Source organism: Delphinapterus leucas, chromosome 12 (genome assembly GCF_059928025.1).
Source record: "Delphinapterus leucas isolate spDelLeu-1000000601 "Yukka" chromosome 12, BTC_Dleu_Yukka2, whole genome shotgun sequence".
In the NCBI taxonomy this organism is placed as follows: Eukaryota; Metazoa; Chordata; class Mammalia; order Artiodactyla; family Monodontidae; genus Delphinapterus; species Delphinapterus leucas.
The window spans coordinates 26,595,766-26,622,131 of record NC_143140.1 but is presented as its reverse complement, the minus strand read 5'-3'; the positions used below and the strand labels follow the sequence as shown (position 1 = coordinate 26,622,131).

Genomic DNA, 26,366 nt, shown 5'->3' with positions numbered 1-26,366 from the left:
GTTTTATATTTGTGAATAAAACTGGTAGGAGATTCCAGCTTACCCAAATAAAATGATCTCCTCTTAGCTTAGCACCATAATAAAGTTAAAAAACAATAAAAAAGAAACAGTTCGAACAGGAATAATTTAAAAGTTTAATCCTGAGGGAACTTTTCACATTTTTGTTTTGCCCCAGAATAATAGCTCTTAAAGATGGTCATCTTTAGTTTGGTTTAGAATCAGTTTTGAGAGTGTACACAATTTCCCAGAGTTGCTTATGTTTATTTAAGCCCTCATTCTGAGCAGTGGTTTGTGCTAAACTCTGGTCAAATGTTCCTGAATCTTTGAAGACTCTGAGCTTGATCTGAGAATCTTTGCTTTAGTTTAAGGTGTCAAATTAGAGCTATTACAAAACAAGAGGACTGGAGTTGATAAAAATTGATAAGCAACTCTGAGTTTTATTACTGCTTTTACATTTATTTTTTAGTCGATTTTAGGCTAATCTTATCATTATTAACGTATAAAAATGTAAGATGTAAAAGCTGACATTCCCCCAAGAAATTCCTGTGTGAATTGTATAGCCTGATTAAAAATATTACATGTTGGCACCAAAATTATGGGCTTCTACTGTTACCACCCACAGTGTTTGGGGGAAATAGTGAGGGATAAAGAGAAGCTATGTAGAATCCCGGAGTTGTGGTCTTCCTGGAGCAGCAGCTCTGTGGAAACATAAAGTCACAGTATTTGTAGGAGGAAAGAAAATGTGATGGAAGCATGAACGGAATAGTTAGTGAGGTGGAGAGTCAAGGATGTGGGTTGTGTGAGTGGTTAATTACTTGTCTCACTTGATTGGGCTTTCGGTAAACTTGAGAAATGCCAAGTTGTTTTTCCAGTCTGAGAGCTGACTTGCTGTTTGGGTCTGGACAAGTCACTGTACATTCATAAAGCATATTCAAAAGATGATTGAGAAAAGTTCCTGGTAGCCACCAGCTCCCACATTCCTCTTCGTCTTTTACAAAACCCAGGGACTTCGACAATCTCCTAAACAGAATTGGAGAGTAAAATACCCATGATCTCTATTCCAGAACACTCCAGAATTGGGTCTTAGAACATTATATGTTAAATGGGTTAAATAGAATAGTGGATAAAAAAAAATCTGGTGTAACTTCTAGATGGGTGACTTTACATTAAGATATAGGCAGTGTTTATGCAATATTTTTTTCCATTCATTCCATACCATCTAGATTTTTATTGAGCCCCATCCCTGAGTTCGCCTGCAGCTGCAGCAGACAGCTCCTGTGCACACTGGCAGCCTCCCACCTTAAATGTTCATGTCTCTTTGCTTCAAGAGAAGCAAAGCAAGGAAGACCTGCAACCAAAAGGGTTTGTACGGTGCATGTACAAGGCTGCTGGAAGTGTGGAAATGGATGCCCCGAGGTCAGCTCTTAACAGTGAGGGATGAGGGTCAGTGGATGAGTACTCCAGCTTTGCCATTCCTTGGTGGGATACTTCTGAAGGCTCCTTTTCAGGGGATCCTCAGCGGGACTGAGCTCTCGCTGCCCACAGTGGCCATCAGCTCATCAGAGCATGCTTTATTGGCATTCCTCCCACCCCTTCCTTGCTTCCCCTACTTGTGTTTCTTGAGATCCTTTTCCTAATAAACACTCGAACCCAGCATTGCCTCAGGGTTTCTTGCAGAGGAACCCAGAAGCAGATAAGCATATACTGTGACTATGGCACCAGAGATACTCTCAAGGATCTAGTGATGGAGACAGAGAAAGGGCTAAGCAAAATGTATCACCAGCTGAATGTGCCTGCGTACTGTGAATGGGAACAAAATAACAGCTATAGAGGGATTCAGAGAAAGGAGAGATGGTTTCAGCATAGGATGAACAGGACCATGGAGGGAGCAGGATAAGGTTAGGATTTGAAGAGTGAGTCAGAATTAAGTTATTTTCCTACAGGGTTGGGTGGATGACATTGAGTCTGTGGTCTGAGCCTGACAAATAGACCCTTTGACTGGAAGGGAAAGGAAAGGGGAGGGAACCAACATTTATTGAGTGTAGGCTATGGGCCACAGCCTTAAGGGGGTTTAGGAATTAGAATTAGTGATTAGGAATGTAGATTTTACCCACACTGTCACATTTACCCCTTGTATAACCACATGAGGCAAGGTATCTGTTGTAGTCAACTTGGGCTGCTATAACAAAGTACCATAGAGTGGGTGGCTTATGAACAACAGACACTTATTTCTCACAGTTCTAGAGGCTGTAAGTCAGAGATCAGGGGGTCAGGAAGGTCAGGTTCTGGTGAGGTTCTCTTCTGGGTTGTAGGCTGCTGACTTCTTGTATCCAGTCATGGCAGAAAGAGAGCTAGCTCTCTGGCCTCTTCTTATAAGGGCACTAATCCCATTCATGAGGGATCTGCCTTCATGACCTAATTATCTCCTAAAGGTCCCACCTCCAAATGCCATCAACATCAGGATTAGGGTTTCAACATATTTGTTTTGGGAGGACACAAACTTTCAGTCCATTGCAGTATCATGATCTGTAGTTTATGGAACAGAAATTTGAGGTGCAGAGAGTTTCATTGGTTGGCTCAAGGTATTTACAGTTGGTAAATAGCAAATATAGGATCCAGATCTCTAGAGGCCAGTCTTGGAAAGTGGATGCAAATGCGGCTGGTTGAAAAGTGAAAGATTAAATTGTCCCTTTGGACTATAGTACCCAAAATGATGTTCATTATTTACCCCCCACTCCCAAGTTCTGGCTTATTATATGGCCAAATCAAACTTGGTAGACAGTTTTAATCATGGCTACTCAACAGATGAAGACCTAAGACCTGGGAGTTAATACTACCAGTTCCAGGACACTGCATTATTTTTTAGACGGAGAGACAGTTAATTCCCATCTCCATAGACACTACGCAACACATTAAGGCTTTGATTTGTATTTAGTTTCAACTAAATAGAATAAATGGCTTGCATCTGGTCAACTAATGTAGATGTTTAAAAATATTCTTTATGTAATACTCTAGTTTGTCAGTGGACTTGATTAGGGTTGTTTATTTAGCTGAGCATTGCCCCCAGATCTGGTCTCCACCTAGAATGATTACTGTTACGTATTTGGAGGGCAATTAGTAGTCACTCTGTCTCTGGGTATATAGTTGGCTTTGTTAAGAGTGATGTAAATTGTTAAGTAGGTATGAAATGGCATGAAAGGCTAGGCTTTTCTCCTTTAATTCAGAAACTGCCAAGAAAAGAAACAAATGAAGAGGGAAGGCAATAAGTATTAAGAAAGGATGAAAGCCAGAAGCCTTCTCTCTACTGCAGTTTTGGAATTTTGTGCTTCTTAGGTTTTTCAAATTATTTCCATTTGCTTTTAAATGGGTTTAATCTGGATAATATCGTGTCTAGAGATATTGCAATTCAAGGGGTTTCTACCTAATTAAAAATGAAAGAAACAACTTGAAAGCATGATGGAATGTAATCCTAACACTCTTTCTCCATCCCCATGGGCAAAAGGGAGGTGAAGGTGAAGAGAGAAGTAGAAGAAAAAGAGAAAGGAGTGAGATGGAAGGTTTGCTTTAGCATCTTGGAAACACTAATGAGAATTAAAAGAATCATAGCCAACACTGATTACACACTTATATGTGTATACACATTTATACTTCTCTAAATACTTTACTTATGAAGAAATTGGGCAACAAGATAAGTGATTTTCGCTAAAGTGGGTCTGGGATGAAAGCCAGGCAGGTTCAGAGTATGTGCTCCAAGCTTCTATATTCTTTTGCTTCAATGATAGTAACATGAGTGCTTAATAACTCTTCTTATGTGCTCTCTGTGGAAGGGATCATCTCCATTTTACAGACAAGGACATTGAGTTTTGGAAAAATTAACTCATCAATTAGCTCAAAATCAGACAACATAAATGATGGAGCATGGCTTTTAGTGCAAGTCTACTTTCAAAATTTGTGCTTTATGGGCTATGTTGCTTAAAGATCATGGTCAAACAGGTTATCAAGTAGCTTTTCAGAAAGAGGTTTCACCTTTCTGTCCTCAGAGTTGACCTTAGCTTCCTGTGCCATGGCCAGGAGACCTGGTTAACAGAACACCTGTGGTTCTGGGACTGCTCCTGGGCACTTGTGTTTAGGTGGGCAGGCCAGTCTTAAGGCTTCCAGGAGGGCTTCCAGGAGGACTTCTCTTGCTACTGTAAGTTCAAATGCTAAGTTAATCTCTTGCCAGCTCAGGAATGTTCTCTCACAGACCTGAGATCACATCTCTTTGAAATGTGACCATCAAAGAAGGTAAGGCCCTATCTCCAGCTTCCTGGGAGAAGATGGGCCTAATTTCAACTGTCCCCCAACTCCAAACAGCAATTCCTACCTCCAGTCATAAAGATATGATAGAATTAGCAATTTTATCTTGAACACATAAATGCAATGAATTGTATCCACTTAGCTGTGTAAAAGACTTTCCTCTGTCTTTGCAATCTCTTTGGCGAATTGCCTGTGATGAGTATCATATTCTGGTTTTATTCGATAATAAAATTGTTTTCTTTCTCTTTTACCTTGGTGGAGAGGTTTTCTAGGTTTGGAGGAGATTTTGTTTTTTAACTAAATTTCCCAAATAATACCTTATGTGGCCTCTTCTGGGGGAGTCTGGTAAGGCAAACTGCTTCTGAGAAGGATCTAGGGTGCAAGGGAGGGGGAAGGTGTACCAGACTCACTAGGAGGGCTTCTAGTATTGATAGATTTGATTGTCTGAACCATTAATTAATTAATTCAATAGTTATTGAGCACCTGCTTTGTGCCTTGCTCTGTGCTAGAGTCAGAATGTCCGAGAAGTACAGTTCCTGATCACAGCCCACTGGGGGCACATTTGAAAACATTGAAACATACATGCTCCTTGGGTTCCTAGGGACAGGAATTACCAATGGGTTCCCAGCGTGGAAACCTGGGAGCTCTACAGAGAGATAAATAGCTGTAGAACCTAAGATCTCCTAAAGAAAGTATCAGCATGTCTTCTTGGGATTGGACCTTGAAGAAGGCCTAGAACTCTTTTTTTTCTAGACTGGCATTCTTAGATGGCACAGCTCCTGTGTTACTCATCTTTGCCAGAGTGTGTCTGAGTGTCTAACAGGTAGTAGGTAGGCTATAAATGGTCATTGACTTAATGAATGAAAGAAATTAAACATTTCCCTCTGGCCAGGAAAGACTCAGAGGCAAAATTCACTATGACCTTTTGTCAACTGAAAGAAAAGTACACAACATAAGAGGTGCGAGTTTAAGTTTATTCAAGGGCCTTACTGATGACTATAGCCTGGGAGACAGCCACTTGGTAGCTCTGAGTAAACTCCGAAGAGGTAGGGGGAGAAGCCCAGTTTAATCATGATTGTTGGCTGGGGAATATGTGCAGTCAGGCTTACATCTCAGTAAAAGATGACAGCTAGTCACAAGGAACAGATATCTCAAGCTAATGATTTTAGTGCTTTTCTATGTACGGGAAGATGGAAGAATCCATCATAGAATAATTATTAAATAATTATTATTAGTTAAATAATAATTAATATAATTAAACATAATTAAAATTATCCCTGAGATAGTCATCTAACTAACCCTAACCCTAACTACCTACGGAGGCTGCTTGTCCAAAGCACAAAGCATGCTGTTATCATCTTAATTTCCTCTCAGAGTTCCCTGTCGTCAGCGACTACAGCAGCTTATGACTTAATCCTGGCAGAACTGAGTGGTGAGCAAAGAAAGCTCTTTGTTTTTTTGTTTTTTTTTTGCGGTACGCGGGCCTCTCACTGTTGTGGCCTCTCCCGTTGCGGAGCACAGGCTCCAGACACACAGGCCCAGCGGCCATGGCTCACGGGCGCAGCCGCTCCGCGGCATGTGGGTTCTTCCCAGACCGGGGCACGACCCCGTGTCCCCTGCATCGGCAGGCGGACTCTCAACCACTGCTCCACCAGGGAAGCCCTCTTTGTTCTTCTTTATTTACACTTTCAAGGCGTTTGTGGGCATGCCTTTTCATTGTTTCCCTCCTGGGGAGGCTCTTAACTAATAATGTCATTGTATTAGAGCTCGTTCCTTAGGGTTACAGTTTTCATATTCCAGAATGTCCCTCCTTTTTCCCATTTTACCAGCTCTTCACTATTCCCTTTCTCTTTTGGACTTGTTTCTCTCCTCCTCTCCTCCTCTCTTCCCCTTCTCCCTCAGCAACTTCTCTCCCTACTGAAGTTGAAACAATACTGAAACTTAACAATTAAGTAGCTACTGGAGCAGGACTGTTGTTTCTTTTGAAATATAATATAATGCCTCTTTATTACATGACACCCTTTACAATGTCTTCTTGCCATTCAGATTTGTCAGTTGGCAAATTGGCAGAGGAAGGTACATGTATTAGTTGCCAGAGTTGCTTTAACAAAGTACCACAGGCTAGGTGGCTTAACCAACAGAAATTTATTTTCGCACAGTTCTGGAGGCTAGAAGTCCAAGGTCAAAATGCCAGCAAGGTTGGTCTCTTCTGAGGTCTTTCTCCTTGGCTTGGAGATGGCTCTCTTCTGCCTGTGTCTTCATATGGTCTTCCCTCCATACCTGTCTGTATCTTTCCCTATTTCCTCTTCTTACAAGGGCACCAGTGATATTGTATTAGGACCTACTCTAATGACCTCATTTTAACAATTACGTCTTTAAAGACCCTGTTTCCAAATACAGTCACATTGTGAAGTACTGGGGTTAGGACTTCAACATATGAATTTGGGAGAACATAATTGAGCCCATAACAGTACACCTTCAAGTTTGTCTTTTTTTAAAAAAAAGAATATCACTGGTCTAAAGCAATGTTTGCTGAGAGTGGCTGACCATAAGAATTACCTGGGGAGATTGAAAAATTCAGACTCCTGGGTACTCCTCAAGTGATTCTCATTCAGTGGGTCTGAAATGGGATTGGGAATCTGAACACTTAAAAAACACCCCAGGTAATTCAGATAATTAGCTGGGTTTGAGAACCACTGTTCTAACTAATTCCTGGCATGTTTATTAACATTCTAGAAAGACCAAGTCAAACAAAAGGAGAGTAGTTACTCAGGAGAACCATAGAAGGATTACCCCTGGTGAGGACTCCAATGAAACTTTGCTGTTTTCTTTCATTTGGTTTCATTTTTTTCCCCCTGTCTTCACTGCTTTTCATTTTTGCATGAATTCATTGATATAAGCTTTTAAGGCACCCAACAAATTCTGGTCCAAGTTTTATGATTTAATTAGCTGCATCTATTGGACTTCGGTTCCAAATAACTTCTTTTTTTTTTTTTTAATGAAGTGGAACTTCACAATTTTTGCATGAGTCTGTTTACTGCCATTACATTCTTTTATTTATTTATTTATTTATTTATTTAATTTTTGGCTGCATTGGGTCTTTGTTGGTGCACGTGGGCTTTCTCTGGTTGTGGCGAGCAGGGGCTACTCTTTGTTTTGGTGTGCGGGCTTCTCATTGTGGTGGCTTCCCTTGTTGCGGAGCATGGGCTCTAGGCGCACGGGCTTCAGTAGTTGTGGCATGTGGGCTCAGTAGTTGTGGCTCATGGGCTCTAGAGTGCAGGCTCAGTAGCTGTGGTGCACGGGCTTAGTTGCTCCGCAGCATGTGGGATCTTCCCGGACCAGGGACCAAACCCATGTTCCCTGCACTAGCAGGTGGATTCTTAACCACTGTGCCACCAGGGAAGTCCTCCAAATAAGTTCTGACTCATATACTCCTATCTCAACTACAAGTATTAATTAGGTATCTAATTTACTCTGTGTCTGCCAGTCATGGTAGATAATGATGAGGTAAAGAAGGATGTAGTAAGGTTTGCCCTCAAGAAATTTAGGGCCTTTCTTTGTTAGATTAGCAAAGACATTACCTCCTAATGCTTCCATATTATTAAACAAAATCATATCATTGGAGACTTACTGTGTTTTTGGTTGTTTTGATTGGGTGCTTTTATTACCCAAGCTTTGGTGACACATCCACCGGTAAGTCTGTGACTAAACCAGGCGTTGGTGGCCTAGGTTCTGTGCCTTGAAGCTGCCACCTTGATAGACTGACATGAGTTCCCCAGCTGCCTTTTCCCCAGCACAGCTGCAGCAAAGGTGGTAAAACCATGACTGAACACATTTCAAAGGTTTTACTAAGCACAGTCCTCCCTAGATATGATTTTGTATCTGATTAAAACCAATATCCCCAAAACGCTTTCTGGATTCCAGTGAAATTATGTTGAAGTAAACCATTTCCGTTGAAGTAAACCCAACAGCTATTGTCAACATAGGGGATCATTTAGGCATTTAAAGATAAAATGCAATCCCTCTGTTAAAAAAAAAAAAAAGCCAAGTCAAGAACAGGGATCTTTCTTTTCATAGAAAGTCGTCATCTGTGTTACCTTGAGGGTAACATAAAATATGATTATAGATTTAAAACTTTGCTTCAGGTCTGTTAGAGGCAGAAAACATGAAGGAGGCAGAAACAAAGAGGAATGGGTTCTGTTGTTTTGAGATGAGAAGTAGAGGTTAGCTCATGCTGGGGGCTTCAGAATGTTAGTGCAGGTTACCTATTGCTCTTTGACTTGTTATTTGTTCATTTCTTCTTTCACTCATTTCTTAAATCATTTATCACACATTTATTACTTGCCTCGAGTTGTAGAGATAAGTAAGAAACTATCTGTTCTCAGGAAGCTCATAGTCCTGGAAGAGATGGCCACGTAGACCAATAGTACACTAGGTGTGATGGGTGTGTAGTGGAGCTATGCTCAGGGCAACAAAGAGTCTGGAAGATGGATGACCAGCCACGTGGCTGGGCTAGGGTGTGGGTTCAGGGAAGGAAACGCTGAGCTGAGCAGAAGAGAGGAGAAAGGCACTTCATTCAAAAGGAATAGTTTAACAATAACCCACAACCTTTGGACCATTAACATATACACACTACTGTATAGAAAATAGATAATCAACAAGGACCTACTGTATAGCACAGGGAACTCTACTCAGTACTCTGTTATAGGGACTTCCCTGGGGGTCCAGTGGTAAAGAATCTGCCTTCCAATGCAGGGGACGCAGGTTCGATCCCTGGTCGGGGAACTAAGATCTCACATGCTGCGGGGCAACTCAGCTCCGCACGCCGCAAACTACAGAGCCCATGTGCTCTGGAGCCTGTGCGCCACAACTAGAGAGAGAAAACCCACACGCCACTACTAGAGAGAAGCCCACGTGCTGCTACGAAGACTTGAAGCAGCCAAGACAAACAAACAAACAAACGAAAAAGTCTGTTATAACCTATACAAGATAAGAATCTGAAAAGGAATAGATATATGTATGTATATGTAAAACTGAATCACTTTGCTGTACACCTGAAACTAACATGACCTTGTAAACCAACTATACTCCAATATAAAATAAAAATTAAAAAAGGAATAGTATATGTAAATACAAATTACCCTCCCTTCTCCCCAAAAGCAAGTAGTTGCTTAAGTCTAGCTCATAACTTTTCATTTCAAAGGCAGGGTAGCTAGAGCAACCTATCCTGGTGCATGTAATTCTGAGGCTGTAACAGTGAGAATAGTAAGAAGCATTCTGTACCTCCAGATCTAACAAAACCTGGGCTGAACATGGGCGAGGAGGTGCACACGTTATTTCCATGCCACCTTTTTTCCAGGTGCTATGTCCCTGCCCTAAAGAGGCATTAATTACCTATTTGTTGAATTTGATCGACTTGATAATTTGTTTTCCTCATGAAGATAAGAGAGTAAGAAAGCAAATAGAGAACAATACATATCTTCTTTTTGCCATGAGGGAATCTATGGGAATCAAATCTCACCTGTGGTATTTTTCTTACAGAAACGTAACTATTGTTATTAAGATGTTATTATGGGGTCGACGTTCCATTTCAGTATGTTTTGTATCCATGGAGCAAAGGGAAATGACAATTCCACTGCAAACCGAAGGAAAAAAAAAACCAAACCCACCCCCTAATGGTGTGCACCAGTATTTGTACTCAATAGTGGCTTGACTGAGTCCAGTGGTAAGATCTCTTAATCTATATCACTGTTACTATCTCCTAAGAGGGGGAAGGACCCATCAGCCTTTGCAGATGAAGACGTACATCCTTTAAACAAGTGTTTACCGAGTGCCTGCTTCACGCTAGGCTAGAGATGCTGCCTGTGATGAGTGTGGTCGCTTGTTTACAAAAACATTTGCAAAATACCTCTCATGCTCTCACTCACTCCCCCTTGCCATGTGACTCTGCCTCTCCTGTCCATTGGTGGAATCTGTTTCCCTTCCCCCTTGAATCTGGCTGGCTTTGAGGCTTACTTGAGGGATAGAAGACAGGGGAATGATGTGCAACTTTCAAATTCAAGGCTATGCCTCTAGAGGCCCTGCCCAGGAGCTTGTGCTCTCTCCGTCTAGGAATGCTGCTGTCAAATGAAGAAGCTCTGAGCAGCCTTCTGGGGACACACAGATCACCTGGCTGACAATACCAACTTTCAGATATTAGACTCATGTTGTCTTAGACCAATCCAGCCCAGGTGAGCTCTCAGATGACTGTAGCTATGTGAGTGACTCAGGCCAAGACCAGCAGGTGAACCTTCTAGCTGAATCTAGGCCAAAGTAGACTCACAGAATTGTGAGCAAACAAAGTGGTTGTTGTTTTTAGACACTAACTTTTAGGGTTTGATGCACTAGTGATTTTTTTTCTGTGCAAACGTCCAAGTCTTATTCTGGAATCAAACCAGAGCCTGTGATCTTGCCTTCTCAATGCTTTGCCACTACCCACGGGCTGAAGAGATGGCAGCTGCTCATTTATTCTCACTCTAATGTTTATTATTTGCATTTGGACTGAAAGGAGCTCTGTTCTCCAGGATGGAACTGCTCTAAGGCTCTTCAAGAACAGGAATAGGAGTCCATCACACACAGCCAATGTGAACTGTGTCCTAAATAGAGGCATACAGACTGAGAGCCAAGGGACCAGGAATTATTCAGCGTCGCTCCCTCATTTTGCATTCATACCAGAGAGGAGATAACTTGCGTGGGTCCTCACAGCTCATTAACGGCACAGTCAGGACAGGGAAGATATGTCCTGACTACTGATCTAAAATGCTTTGAACATCCGAGTTGAACATACAAATTTGAACATTTAAACTTGAATGGATTTTTGAGCAAGGGGAGAAGCTAATCACTTCAAGGTATGATTTTGGGGTCACAGGACTTCAGAGACAAAAATGCCTCTGGAACCCAGGTGCTAATAACCAGGGAGATAACGGGCCTAACTTCAGCGGTCCCCTGACTCCAAATGGCAAACCCTGTTTCTAATCATAAGGACAAAATAAGCTTAACAATCTCATCTTGAAAATATGAATATAATGGGTTGTGTCTACTTAGCTAGACAAAAAAAGTAAGATTTTCTTCTGTCTTTGCAATCTCCAGCAAAGATGTTGCCTGTGATCAGCATCACACTCTTGTTTAATGATTATTCAATAATATATTTTTTTCTTTCTCTTCTATCTTTGGGGAGAAGTTTTCTGGGTTGGGAGAAGCTTTTGTTTTAAATATTTCTCAACAACATAACTTTCTTTCTTCCTTCCTCCTTCCCTTCCTTCCTTTCTTCCTTTTCTTTCTTTTTCTTTCTTTCTCTTTCCTTTCTTTTTTCTTTCTTTCTTTCTTTCTTTCTTTTCTTTCTTCCTTCCTTCCTCTATTTCTTTCTTTCATTCTTTCTTTTGTTCTTTCTTTCTCTCTCTCTCTTCCTTTCTCTCTCTCTCTCTTTTTGTTTTTGTTTCTGTTTTAACCTTGGCTTTGTGTAGGCTGCTCACTTCCATTTTGTGGGAGTGTATCCTTCAGTAGGCTTATCCCGTGAGGGTCTCCGGAAAGTTACCTCCTTGTCTTTGTGTGCTTTTATTTCCTCTAAATTCTTATAGTTAAACCAGATATAAAACTCTAGACTGACAATTATTTTCCTTCATCATTTTTAAGATATTCAGCCATTGTCTCTGGCATATATGATTGCTGATGACAAGTATTCTGTCTTATTGTTGATCCTTTTCAGGTAACCTATCTTTTCTCTGAAGGAGCTTCCAAGATTTTCTGTTTATTGTGGATGGTTTGGCAGTAGATAAACCTTTGTTTTTATTTATTTTGTTCAGTTTTGTGCATTTTCATCTGACATCTCATAACTTTCTTCAAATCTGGAAAATTCTCCACTGTTACCTCAAAAGTTCCTCTTTCCAAATCTCCTTAGTCTTTTATTCTAGAGCATCTGTTAAACATGGGTTAGAACTTTTCATTCTAGCTGCCGTATTCCTAACTTCTGTTTCATATTTTTCACCTCTTTTTCTGTCTATACTGTTCTCTGGATGCCTCAGATCTATATTCCAATTCATGAATTATTTCTTCATCCAAGTCTAGTCTATTATTTAGCCGGTTTAACGAATCTTTCTATTTTGACTACTGTATCTTTCACATTTAGAAGTTTCTAGTTGGTTCATTTTCAAGTCAACCTGTTCTTGTTTATTCTGTACCTTTTAAAAAGTTGTATTTACATTTCCTTTTATCTCTTTGTACAATTAAAATACTCAGCTGAAAATCTATTTAACAATACTCATTATTAAGCATAAATTCTTCCGTTTTGGGGTCTTTGGACTTTCCCTTTTTGCTTTGTATTTCCTCATGTGTTTTATAATTTAGGTCTGCAAGTTCATCTTCAGGAAGGGTTATCTTTGGAGGGAATTCTGTCCGTGCCCTGGGTTAGAGAGTTCTCTTGATGACAAGGTTCACCATTGCCCTTGCCCAAGTCCTACTGAGTCCACTGATTGCGAACCAACTTTGACACTAGGTTCTCAGCTCCAGATTCCCATATTACACTGGTAATGGAAAGGTGGCTGGTTCTGTACTGGTACAGGCTCAACATTCAAACCTCTCTGTATGTGGGAGTGGCTTTTGAAATCTCTGTCTCTGAGAGCCTGAGAAAGTCAGCTCACTTCTTCCTGAAACCCTGGGCATGTTGAAGGAGATTTTCAGGTGTTTATGAGTTTTTCAGCACATTTTTGGACAGTCAGTGCTAAGCAGAATGCTCATTCCTACTCCTTGATGTATGTGGGGACTGAGGCTTAAATTCCTTTCTCACGAAGGTATGAACTTGCCAGCCCTTAAGATATATATCAGGTCCAGTTTCTTCCAAGGACTATGTGGTTTTAAAAAGCGCATATATTCATGGTGATGTGTTCCCTCTTCATTTCTGGCATGTGAAGATGTCCATTTCTTTTGGGCTCAGCTGTATCTTTAACATGAAACAACAATATATATATTATAATATTATATATATTTTTAATTTCCTTTGTATTTTGAATGAGGCTGGAGATTCCTGCATCTAATCAACTGACGTCTTGAAGGAAGTGCCACAGGACCATTATTTATATTGTTTACATTCCCTGAAATGCCCTTCTTGTCCCTTCCATATCCCCATTCCCCATCCCCTAGTGACTTCCTCTCTACCTTGTGATTTCAGTTCAAACATTACTGACTCCAGGCTCATGAGATCAGGGACGTGAAATAACCTGTTCTAGTTTGTTACAGTTCTACCCGCCCCACTTATAATTCCTAGGAAAAGAAATATTCCAAAAGTCAAAGGCTAAGGTAAAGAAAACTGAATGTCAGCAAGTCCACATTTAGAATTTTAGTTTTTAAGTCTTTGACAACTGTGAAAGATATTGTGACATTATATGTTTTTGTATGTGTGTTGTGACATGTCAGTGTTAATGACATTGTATTATTAACATATTTTTATAAGTAGGTTTAATTGTAGTGCTTGAGAGAATTACATGTGATTCAAATCTAACAGTCTCCAGCTCCCCCAAACCTGAAATTGCACACTGGCTAACCTATTGCTGGTTGAAGCTAAATGCCCTCTAGGAAATGTAAGAGTGAGGGAAGAGAGATTAGTCCAGATCTAGCTCACAGAATAAAAACATGGACAAGTCTAAGAATATCCTCAGGTGGCTCCATCAGACTTTGAAAAAATTAAGCCCCAGAATCAACAGGCCTAGATGAACCCCTGGTAGAATTCATGACTTGCATTTAGATTCAGAGCTGCACCAAAGCAGCTCTTAAGTTGAGGAACATGTTTTCAATTAAGTCATGAAAAGTTCTTTTAGCTTTGCAGCAGGGAAAGATGGATGCTACAGGGCCTCCTGGAGTGCACTTGAATAACTTAATTAAGTTGTTAAATACCATTGCTCCAATTAAGCAATTAAAGCTGAGGTAATTTTGTGGGGTGCTTCCTGGGGAATGCTGTTCCCACGTCCTCCACTAAGGTCTCCTTCTACCTTCTCTGACTGCAATTTCTTTCAATAAGTGTACGGGGAGCAGCTCCAGGGATCAGGGCATCTACTCAGTGCTATGGAGGGAGGGGGACAGATCAGAGCTCAGTGCCAGTCGTCCAAGTCTGGTAAGGTGGTCTGGAGACAACAGGCCTGAGGCAAACAGCAAGACACACCATCTTCAGATGACAAACCCAGCGAGACAACACGAGTGAAGCAGTGAGGCTGCTGAATGGTGGTTGAGTGTGCACAGAGAGATAGGGATTTTGTCTCTTTTGAGCGTCGTGAAGTCCTTCCCTCTTGCAGTGAGCAACCATTTTTGTTTCTAGGTTAATATGATCTCGGGTGGCCTTGGCCTGAAGCAAGGTTTCGGTTCCCGGCCAGAGACTGAGGTCAGGCCGCAGCAGTGAGAGTGCCGAATCCTAGCCACTAGACCACCTGGCACCAGTGGCCAGTGACAAGGCCCTGGCCTGTCAGCTGTGTAGAAATGAATTTCCACATAGAGACGGAAAGTAGTGAAACAAATAAAGCGTTTATTAGGAGGAAAAAGAGTACGTGTGGATAGACACATGGGCGGGCTCAGAAAGAGTTGCGCCCTCGTGGTAGTCTGAATCACTTTTATGGGGCATTTCTTCTGGGTTTCCTCTGGCCAGTCATGTTGCTTTGCCTGGTTCTGAGTCCGTATTTGGTTTATCTCAGGGTCCTCCCCTGTGTGCGTGCGCCTCTCTTAGCCAAGATGGATTCTAGCGAAGAGGCCTATGGGTAGTTGGCATCACTTACTATGAGGTGACACCCCGTCCCTTTTGACCTCCGGGGAGCCTTTCTGCGCATGTGTAGTCGAGAAGGTCTCCTTGACTTTGAGAATGAGGAATATGTGGTCTTTTATCTCTTATCTGGGCAGGGCTCAGCTTCTCCTCTTTCCTGCTATTTTGGAGCATCTGTCCAAGGGGATGAACTCTGGCTGTTCAACCTGGGGCCCATCTGTCTCCTGCCTCCGTGTAGCACTAATTTATTGCCTAACAGGATATGCTTTTCATTCCTTTTTTTTTTTTTTTACTGCTTTGGTTCTTCATTGCTGTGCGTGGCTTTCTCTAGTTGTGGCGAGCAGGGACTACTCTTCGTTGTGGTGGCTTCTCTTGTTGGAGAGCACAGGCTTTAGGCACATGGGCTTCAGTAGTTGTGGCTCGCAGGCTCTAGAGCGCAGACTCAGTAGTTGTGGCGCACGGGCTTAGTTGCTCCACGGCATGTGGGATCTTCCCGGACCAGGGCTTGAACCTGTGTCCCCTGCATTGGCAGGCGGATTCTTAACCACTGCGCCACCAGGGAAGCCCTTCATTCCTTTTAATGCTCTACTGAGAGATTAAATGAGATAGTGTGTGGAAGTGCACGGCCTAATGCCTGGCACAGAGTAAATCTTTAATGCATATTTGTTCCTGCCTATGAAGCCTCCTTTCTCCTCATTCTTTCCAAAATGAGATCACTATACCTAGGTAGCCAGTAGTGAAGCTTTCCCTGGCTAGGTGAGTTGAATTGATAATTTTACTACTGGTGATTGATAGTCTTTGTATAAACACCTTATGACAGGAAACTGTTAGGATACTCTGGAGCCAAAGGGCTGAGTTCTGATCCTCCCTCCCTCCTATGACCTTGGGGAACTGATGTACACATCACGACCCCCAGGAAACGTAACATTGATACACTTCTGTTATTTAATGTGAACTGTGTATCTATACTTGTTTCTCCAATTTTCCCAATAATGGTTTCTTTATGGCTTTTTTTTTTTTTTTGGTCAAATCAGTATTTGACAAAATATTTTGCATTGTATTTCCTTTCATCTAGCCTGTAGTTAATCCAGTTGATGTAATTTTCTTTAATACAAAACAATTTCTCTGCTTATTACTTTTTTTTCTTTCCTGACATTGACATTTTTGAAGAGCCCTGACCAGAGGTTTTGCAGAATATCCCTCAATTTGGTTGTGCATGAACGTGACTATTTGATTTTTTAACAGCTCTGAATTCTGAGACATTCTTCCTTTATTGAACTAAAATTTTGTTGTTATTTCTACCCATTGATGCTAGTTTTTAAAGTAATCTGCATGGTGATTATTTGTGAAGAACAGTGAATGAATATTAATGAGCTTTCAGTCAAAAAATCCAGGGGTTGGATAATAGACTTTTGGTGTCTATAACTCAAGGACATGGTGCTCCCCCAAAGGAAAGGTCTCTATATAGGTGTCCAGTCAAACAAGCCGTGATGTTCGCAGGTACCAATTGCATTCATAACAGCGGGGCGGCGGGGGAATGCAACCTTAAACAAAAAAGATTGTAGCACTTGATATCTGTTGTACTTTTCTTCTAGTTGAGACACGCCCTGGTTTTACTTGGAAAAGGGGAGTGTGTGTGCAGTGGACGTGAGGTGAACAAACTTTGGACTTCTAGCAACTAGTAATAGTGCCAGGGAGTTTTTACAAAATGGCTTCAGCCTTTTTTTTTTTTTTTTCCTTAAAGAGAAAACCATACTCCTCAAGTTTGGTCTTATTAGAATCAAATATTATGCATTCAAATGTGCACATTATTGGCAAACAAGCAGCTTAGTGATTCATACTAATAGGGATGTGTCTGAAGTTCTGAAAGTCTGAATAAATGTGCTTGATAACAAGCGCATGCTCCGTGCATTTGGCATGGCCCTCAGGAGCTGGGAGTGAGTCAAGTTAGCACACAGTTCCTGAGTGCTCAGAGCAAAGCTCAGAAAATTTAATCTAAAAGTTACAAATAAGGCTTAACCACCCAGGGTGAAATGAAAGGAAAATGAAAGCAAAAGCTCTCAACACCTGCTTATTAGAAAAGGTGTCACAGAGCAGAATGTGCATGATTTCCAGGTGAATTGTAAAGACTGTGGTTGTTTGGGGTGGGGGGTAGAGGAGGGAGGAGTGATGTGGAAGTCTGCCTTTAACTCTGAGAAAGTTCCTTTAATCTCTTTCCACATCTATTAAAACAGGAGCATTGCATATGATCCAACAGTCATACTCCTTGGTATTTACCCAAAGGAGTTGAAAACTTAAGTCTACACAGAAACCTACACACAGATGTTTATAGGAGCTTTATTCATAACTGCCAAGTCTTAGAAGCAACCAAGATGTCCTTCAGTAGGTGAGTGGATAAATCAGCTGTGGTACCTCCAAACAATGGAATAGTATTCAGTGCTAAAAAGAAATGTGCTATCAAGCTATGGATATTAATAGGTGAAAGAAGCCAATATGGAAAGGCTACATACTATATGATTCCAACTAGATGGCATTCTGGAAAAGGCAAAATATGGAGACAGTAGAAAGATCAGTGGTTACCAGAGTTTGGGGGACAAGGGGTGGCATTAATAGGCAGAGCAAAGAGGAATTTTAGGGCAGTGGAACTACTCTTTACAATACTATGATGATAGATATGTGTCATTATACATTTGCCCAAACACACAGAATATACAATACCAAGTGTGAACCCTAGTGTACACTATGGACTTTGGGTGCTACATCAATGTAGGCTTATCAGTTGTAGCAAAGGCATCACTCTGGTGAGGGATGTTAAGAAAGGGGAAAGCTATGCACGTGTGGTGGCAGGGGATACTTCATAGGACATCTCTGTACCTTCCTCTCAGTTTTGCAGTGAACAAAACTGCTGTAAAAATGAAAGTCTTTTTTAAAAAACATTTATTTATTTATTTTTGGCTGTGTAGGGTCTTAGTTGGAGCATGTGGGCTCTTCCTCGCGGTGCGCGGGCTTCTCTCTAGTTGCAGCACGCCAGCTTCGTTGCCCCGTGGCATGTGGGATCTTAGTTACCCGACCAGGGATCAAACCCACGTCCCGTGCATTGGAAGACGGATTCTTAACCACAGGACCACGAGGGAAGTCCCTAAAGTCTTTTTAAAAAAAGAATAAAAATGAAATACAACGTATCAAAACAAACAAGCAAAGAACCCAAACCGAAACAAAACAGGAGCATTGGAGTCCATGATTTCTAACATTCCTTTCAGTATGAACACTTGAAATCCCATGAGTCTTTGAGAAGGTTCTATGAAGAAGGTGTTTGGCATGGATAAGATATGGTTGGGCTGGGAAGACTTGTTTCAGCTCAAAATAATAACCCATCCCCTCTGGACTCTTTCAATAAATGACATCACCTGCATCACCTCCACCACTATCACGTCATCACCCATTGATTGCCTACTGTGTGTCTGTCTTGCGGATGAGAAAAGAGGTTTTAATTGATGTCCTATGTGATTGTAGGAAAAAGATTGACTTAAATCAATGTCAACACTTTCATTCTGTTCTGCGGTGGAAGATTTCTGGATTCTGCTCCACAGCGCTTTAATTTGTACAGGTCTTGTCATTCGGAATCATATACTGCATCCCAGATGTGGTCCCTTTGCTATCAGTAGCCCTCTCAAGATTAGCTCAAACCCCGTTCCCTTGGTAGTTCAACACTAAATAACTAGTTAATAAAATCCTACCAAATAGCCACCAATCACAGATTACCCACATTCACAGCTGGCCTCTCTGGTTATTTCAGCTGCGAAGAGCACTGACTCCCCTTATTAATAACTTTTCCTGATGGTGGTTCAGCAACTCCTCTCCCACCACCACCAGGGATTGTCAACCTTTTATGGATTGTGAGCCCCTGTGAAAGATTCTGTTGAAAGCTAAGAAATCCCATTACAGGGAAAAAAAAAAAACAAACCCAGCATATACAGTGCTTATTATCATAGTTTGTATAAAATTTCAGGGACTTATTATTATAAACCTATTGCAAACTGCCCATAAAATCATTATTTTTTTTTTTGTTAAACTCATGTCAAAAAAGAATAAAGTTGCCTTACTATATGATTCAGTTCACTAATTTCCCCCTCTCCACTTCAGAACGGGATGGTCTCAGGGGTGTGGTTGTCTGATTGAAATCTCTGTCGGGCTGACCTCCAGGTTTTCATTTACAAAGTACGCATTAAAATCCTTTTGAAAACTCTGCTGCGGGGATAGAAGACCCCTGTTATCTGACACAGGCCATGTCTTTAGTCTGTGTTTGAGAGTCTTTCAATCAGGCTCTGATGCAGATGGAGAAGGCGAATCTGACCAGCCCAGGATATCTGGTTTCCTGCATCAGAGCCTGTTTCATCTGAGTGGATGCTTTGGGAAGGGGTTCCCCTCCCTCTTTTCTGTTTTCCCCTAGACTATCATCACTTTTCTGGCTTTTCTACAGATTCTTCAGGCCATTTGGCAATGATCAATGTCTTCCTCTTCCAAGTCCAACAGTACACTTTGCAATCACCTCCAGCCTTTAAAAAGCTAGAGCTAAATTCTATGAAGCATCCTCTGAGAATCTACTCTCGTCAGTCAGTGACAGTTTTAGACTCTGAGTTCGGGTGTCCTTTTACACTGTGGTGTGGACTTTTCTCAAAGTTCTAAGCTCAAAGAGCAGAAATCCCAGAATCCCAGAAATCGTGGTACCTGAGACTGCAGGGCTCTGGCTTTTTATGTTACAGATAAAGAATTTGAAACCTAGAGTTGTTAAAAATAACATAGCTAAGATTTGAAAATGGAAGGCACTTTCTAATAATGATATAGTTTTCACTGGCATTTTTCTTTGGAGCTCAAAATTAAAACCCAATGAGTCTTGTGGGAAAATATCCATGTTCAACAGTTGGTTTCCAGGAAAATTAACTTTGGGAATGAAAAAGCTTTATAATGTATTTACTGTGACCACACGAGTCAGATGGAAACCCCCAAAGAAGTCTTGCAGAAGTTGCTAAGTGATTTGTGATGGTTTACAGGGGTAACCCTTGCTTCTCCAAGCTCGAGTCTGGGGAGGATAATCAAGGGAGACAGTAGTAGTCACAGAGGCATCAGAACCCCTTAAGCCTCCACCCCTGAGAATCAGTGGCCACATGTGGCCAGTGGCTATCATATTGGACGGTGTAGATATAGAACATTTTCATCATCGTGGAGAGTTTTACTGGATGACATTGCTTTAGAGGAGGGGTCGGCAAACATTTCCTGTAAAAGACCAGTTAGTATATGTATTTTAGGCTTTGCAGGCTAAGAGCCCAAATTGAAGAGACCGTGTGACTCTGTGGCAACGACCCAACTGCTTGAAAGCAGCCACAGATGATGTGTAAACAAACGGGCATTGCTGTGTTCCAATAAAACTCATTGCACAAATAGGCGCTAGGCCTATTTGCTGAGCCCTGGTTTATAGAGTTGGCTCCTGTGATGCTTTCTTTGTGGCTTCAGTATAAAGCATCGTAATCTGTCTAATGCTTCTATCTCAACCGGATGGTCAACAGAATGTACATTTGACATCATTCTAACAGTTTCACACAAACATTATCAACATGGGCTCAGAACAAATATAAAGGATTAGAGCTTAAAGTTTCTTTTTGGGGGGTGGTTAAAGATACCCCTGCTTCAGCACGATTTTATAATTTTATCAGTGTGTAAATTTTTCATCTCTGGTTCTTTCCTCAAGCCTTAACGTCGTCTTCGTGATGAACAAAGTGTTCAGGTGAACACGATAAGGGCTTAAAACTGGCACAAGGGATCATAAGTATAAATATCGCTCATGATCCGATTTAGGCTAATCTGATTCCTTGTGTCTGCTGCATCTTTCACAGGACTGCTAACAGACCTCCCAGAGTGCTGAACTGGAAGGCAGAGATAGTAAACATTAACTAGCTTTGTGACCTTCGGCAAATAATTCACATGATCAGGCTTGTGTTTCCTAACGTTACCTTCTAGCGCTTAAAAGTTCTGTTAGAGGCCTCTCCTAATGATCCAGTTGTCCGAAGCCTCCAGCCTGCATCTGCACTTTTTATTAGATGATGTCGCCCTCTTCTGGATGCCTTCTGTATCTGCTCTGTGATTTCTTTCCAGTGCACCGTTTGCGTTGCTTTGCTTCGTTTAATTTAGCCTAGCCGATTGCTCAGGCCGAACTCCTCTGTATTATCATGTCATGAGCTACAGTATTTCATTCATGATCAATGAGACATAAGTGTAGAGAATTTAAGTGGTCCCTTCACTTATTATTTTACTAAAATAAAAAAGCTGAACTGTACTGTAGAATTATAGTTACAAAAGACCTTAGACAGCATGCCCAAAACTTCCAACAAACACCATATACTGTTTTCAAATACATAATTACATTGTGAGAAAATAAAAACACAGGCAGAAACGAAACACACCAACTTCAGGATGGAGGTAGCTCCTGGGGAGGGAGGGGGATAAATGGTATCAGAAAGAGGGGACTTTGTTTAGTTTTATTTATTGAAAAGAAGGATCTGAGGACAACGTGGCAAAATATTTATGTCCCGGCTGGGCTCAGTGGTGTAGATCTCACGAAATACTTTTATGTTCTCACACCACTTTTTTCACATCTGTGTATGGAAATCTCCTTTTTCTATCTCTGGATGATATTTTGGGCAGATTCCAGAGCTTTTGCTGTCACTTTTAGGTATTAAAAATTTAATACCTTTAAAAGTTCTTTAAAAACTCAATCTGATCTAAACAAAACCTTTTTTTTCTTTGTTTTACATCTTTATTGGAGTATAATTGCTTTACAATGGTGTGTTAGTTTCTGCTTTATAACAAAGTGAATCAGTTATACATATACATATGTTCCCATATCTCCTCCCTCTTGCGTCTCCCTTCTTCCCACCCTCCCTATCCCACCCCTCTAGGTGGTCACAAAGCACCGAGCTGATCTCCCTGTGCTATGCGGCTGCTTCCCACTAGCTATCTATCTTACGCTTGGTAGTGTATATATGTCCATGCCACTCTCTCGTGTCCTTCAAGCATCTCTCACCATGTCTGGTACCTGGACCTACAGGCTCGGACACTTCTGGTGTCAGCCTCTCCTCTTCCTTACTCTCTGCTGTCCTTTGAGCATAGAGACAGCTGCACGCACACACACACACACACACACACACACGCACACACACGCACACACACGAAGCAGGGGCGGGAAGGAGAGGTCAAGGCAGAGAAATTGGATCTGACCGGCTCAGTTTGCGGTTTGGGCTGGTGCCCATGTGATGTGGGGCACATCTGGACTACTTGGAGCATCTCCCCCACGAGGGACCCTCCTACTGTGCCTTTGTCTGGTGCCGTCCTCTGCTGTGCTTCTGGCAGTGCCCCTGGCACAGGGCCTTTCTGTTGAGGTCTCCCAGCCCAGGCAGATGGAGCTCTTGGATGGGGATCCCTCCAGATGCCATAAGCCTTGCTCTCTTCCCAAGGTCCCTTCTGGCCATGGGAAACACACCGCCTACTGTCAGCTGCTCTCAGCAAGGTTCCCTCCCCTCCCCTCCCTTGACCACCAGGGCAGCACAGCCACTCTTGCCTTTACCTGTCAGTGTGTCCCCTAGACTTCAGGGGCTCAGGCCAAGGTCTCTATGGAAGCTGGACCTGCCCACTCTTGGAGTGAGTGAGGGGGACCCAGGACCCCTGCTGAGAGAAGGAAGCTCAGTCCTCTGACATCTCTTTGCCCACGGGTCTTCTCTGCCAATCTTCTTAAAGAATCTTTAGCTCTTTCTTTTATAGCCTGGAGATTGATGGACTTAAATGGCAGAATATATTCTGGGACGCCCTCAGCAAGTCCCGCCTTGATGACCCTGTACCTCTTTTTAGAAAGGGTGACACATAATATTCTTTGTTCTCAGCTGAAGTCCAGAGTCCCATTTGAACATCGTTTTAGTCACCTCTTGGCCAGGTGTCTGTGCCCTTGCAAAACCCCAGTTCCAAATGGCAGATCTCCGTCTAGAATGCTGTTTCTGTAATTGCCAGCTATAGGCACATGAGTCCCTCAGGGCTGGTTTCACCCCGGGCCTCGTTTTATAAGTCTGGGCCTTTTTGATGAGCCCAGTTCAAAGGGTTACCAATACATTCGTGAAGCTTGGTTTTTTAGGTACATGATAGTTATTACGCTACATTTTATTTTCACTCTACAGAAATATTTAAAAATATAAGTTAAGAAGTTATTCGAATCTGCCACGCCGTATTCTGCTAGTGAGGAGACTGAGATCCAGAAAGGCTAAAGCCGCCTGCCCCAAATCACACACCCAGAGTCAGAACCCGCACCCCCAGCTGCCCCCCGGCCTTGGCTTTCTGACCTGGAAATCTGTTATACCACTTGCCCAAAGCGCAGAAAGAGTAATGCTCAGTGCCTTTTTGAATTTGTGAGTATGAGTTTAAGATATTTTTAGCTTAGTTAATAGTAAGGGACCAGCTATCAAGTCTTCTTAGAGGTTATCAAGTTAGAGGTAACTTTCTGAAATTTGGAGGTATCTGGGATCTTACTCATCTTTTTTTTCTTTTTGTAATTTTATTTTTTTCATTAGTTAATCTATTTTATACATATTAGTGTATATATGTCAATCCCAATCTCCCCATTCATCCCAACCCCCCTTCCCCCCATTGGTGTCCATATGTTTGTTCTCTACATCTGTGTCTCTATTTCTGCCTTGCAAACCGGTTCCTCTGTACAATTTTTCTAGATTCCACATATATGCGTTAATATTTGTTTTTCTCTTTCTGACTTACTTCACTCTGTATGACAGTCTCTAGGTCCATCTGCATCTCTACAAATGACCCAATTTTGTTCCTTTTTTATGGCTGAGTAATATTCCATTGAATATACGTACCACATCTTCTTTATCCATTCGTCTGTCGATGGGCATTTAGGTTGCTTCCATGACCTGGCTATTGTAAACAGTGCTGCAATGAACATTGGGGTGCAGGTGTCTTTTTGAAGTATGGTTTTCTCTGGGCATATGCCCAGTAGTGGGATTGCTGGGTCATATAGTAATTCTATTTTTAGTTTTTTGAGGAACCTCCATACTGTTCTCCATAGTGGCTGTATCAGTTTACATTCCCACCAACAGTGCAAGAGGGTTCACTTTTCTTCACACCCTCTCCAGCATTTGTTTGTAGATGTTTTGATGATGCCCATTGTAACGGTCATCTTTTAAGGAATAGCAATATACATACAAATAGAAGTCATGAGTGTACACACACACAATGACTTGTTGAAACCGAAGACATATTGTTCCTATTAGCTGAGGGTTTTGGTAATTAACAGTTAGGCCTAGTCTCACTTTATAAAAAGTAAACATGTAAGTCGTGGCCCAACACAGAGCTCAGTAACCACTTTATCATGTCGTTGAAAGTTTAAACAACCTTCTTCCGTCTTCCTGGGATAGTTATCCATCCATTTGTCCATCCATGCATCCAACAAACATTTATTTGGAGCCTAGAATGTCTATCTCCTTCCTGTCCCCCACCCTGACAACTTATTTTATGAAACACATCCCACCTGGGTACCAGGTTACTTGATCAACTAACCACTAATGGTTAATTTGTCTCTGCTCTTACTCTCCCAGAAGGGGATGGCTTCATGTTGCTGGGGATTGTTTAGGTCATGATGAGAATGGGTCTCAATTGTGAGGATAATTGAGAAGACTGGATATTTAGAGGTGCACGCAAATGTAATGGATTTTTAGTAAATATTGGGGGTTTGGATCATGTCTCACTCCTTCCCGATTCCTCCTGCTTGTAAATAGGTGTGCCTGGCGGTGAGGAGGTGACTGTGGCACCAGGCCAGGAGTGTATGGTGCGGGTGCAAGCGTGCACGTGTATGTGTGCAACTTTTAAATGAGGGACCTCTAGAAATCTCTTTTACCTTTAGTGAATCTTTAAACAGGTGGAACTTCAGAATGCTTCAGAGCACACCCACTTTTTCAAATGCCATTTTTAAGATTTCTAAGTTATTCGAAAAGTTCATTGTATGATTGGAAGTAGATTCTGTAATTTAATTATATATTCAGGTGAATCGTATTCTCTTCGGAGAACAGCTGCTTCCTTCAGTTGCCTGATGGAAAGAGACTAAACACTTGGACATTTTCAGTCTCTTGTTAAGTGTTTGTCGACATGTGGAATGTGTGCGTGTTTGCAGGAGTAGAGGGGGCCGCGGGAGGAGGGTGGGGTTGTGGAGAGAGGACAGCTGGCTGCTCAGGAAGTCGCTCCAGACCACCGCCTGCGGTGAGGCCACCTTGGGACCAGGGCAGGTGCTTAGCTTGTCTCCTCCCAAATGCAGTTGTGTGAGTGTTGAGACTTAATTCTACTAACATCCCACAGATGTACTTTTTCTTGAAAATCAATTTGAGAAATTCTCTTCTAGGTAACTGATAATGATAATTATAATCAAACCTCCTCTTTCTGGGATGGTACCAAAAATTACCACGAGGCTTGCAGACTCCCCCTCATCTGGCCTCGAACATCCGTATCTTTCTGTGTAGACACAAGTCTCAATCATGTAAATAATTGATAGTATGCAGAGATTTAGAAGGTATTCCTCTCCCTGTTTGGGTCGTAGGAAGCACCTCATTCTCAATGGGGAACTCCTGTAAATGACTCATCTCACTTCTATATTCACGTTTACTGGCTTCATGGTTGGAGGGTGTGGTGGGTTAATAGTGTCTCCCCCAAATTCACGTCCATCTGGAACCTCAGAATGTTCTTTATTTGAAAACAGGGTCTTGGTGGATGAAATTAATTTAGGATCTCGAGATGAAGTCATCCTGGATTTAGGGTGGGCCCTAAATCCAATCATTGGTGTCTTTTTCTTTGGTATTAGTAGTACATTATTTATTTATACAGCAGGTTCTTATTAGTTATCTACTTTATACATATTAGTGTATATATGTCAATCCCAATCTCCCAGTTCATCCCACCACCCCTCACCCCGCTTTCCCCCTTGGTGTCCATACATTTGTTCTCTACATCTGTGTCTCTACTTCTGCCTTGCAAACAATTATTGGTGTCTTTATAGAGGAAAGAAGAGGGGGATTTGGATGGAGAAGACACAGAGAAGACCCCATGTGAAGAAAGAGGCAGAGGATGGAGTGAAGCAGCTAAAAGCCAAAGAATGCCAAGGATGGCTGGGAGCCACCAGAAGTTGGAAGAGCCTTCAGAGGGTGTATAGCCCTGCTGACACGTTGATTTCAAACTTCTGGCCTCCGGAATG

At 41.8% G+C, this 26,366-nt stretch overlaps 1 protein-coding gene across 6 annotated transcripts in view; it reads left to right on the top strand.

Annotated features, from left to right (window-relative positions):
* The window catches only part of LOC111163420 (uncharacterized), a 423,524-nt gene that overhangs the window by 46,905 nt on the left and 350,253 nt on the right, over window positions 1-26,366 (top strand). For 5 of the 6 annotated variants that reach the window (XR_016395143.1, XR_016395144.1, XR_016395142.1 and 2 more), the window contains exon 1: window positions 1-26,366. This exon is cut by the window's left edge and continues 46,905 nt beyond it. Coding sequence is in view for 2 of the 6 variants with exons in the window: in XM_089921800.1 (XP_089777926.1) it covers window positions 26,194-26,366 (173 nt within the window). In the remaining 4 variants the exon portion in view is untranslated. The other variant, XR_016395145.1, reaches the window with a different exon arrangement.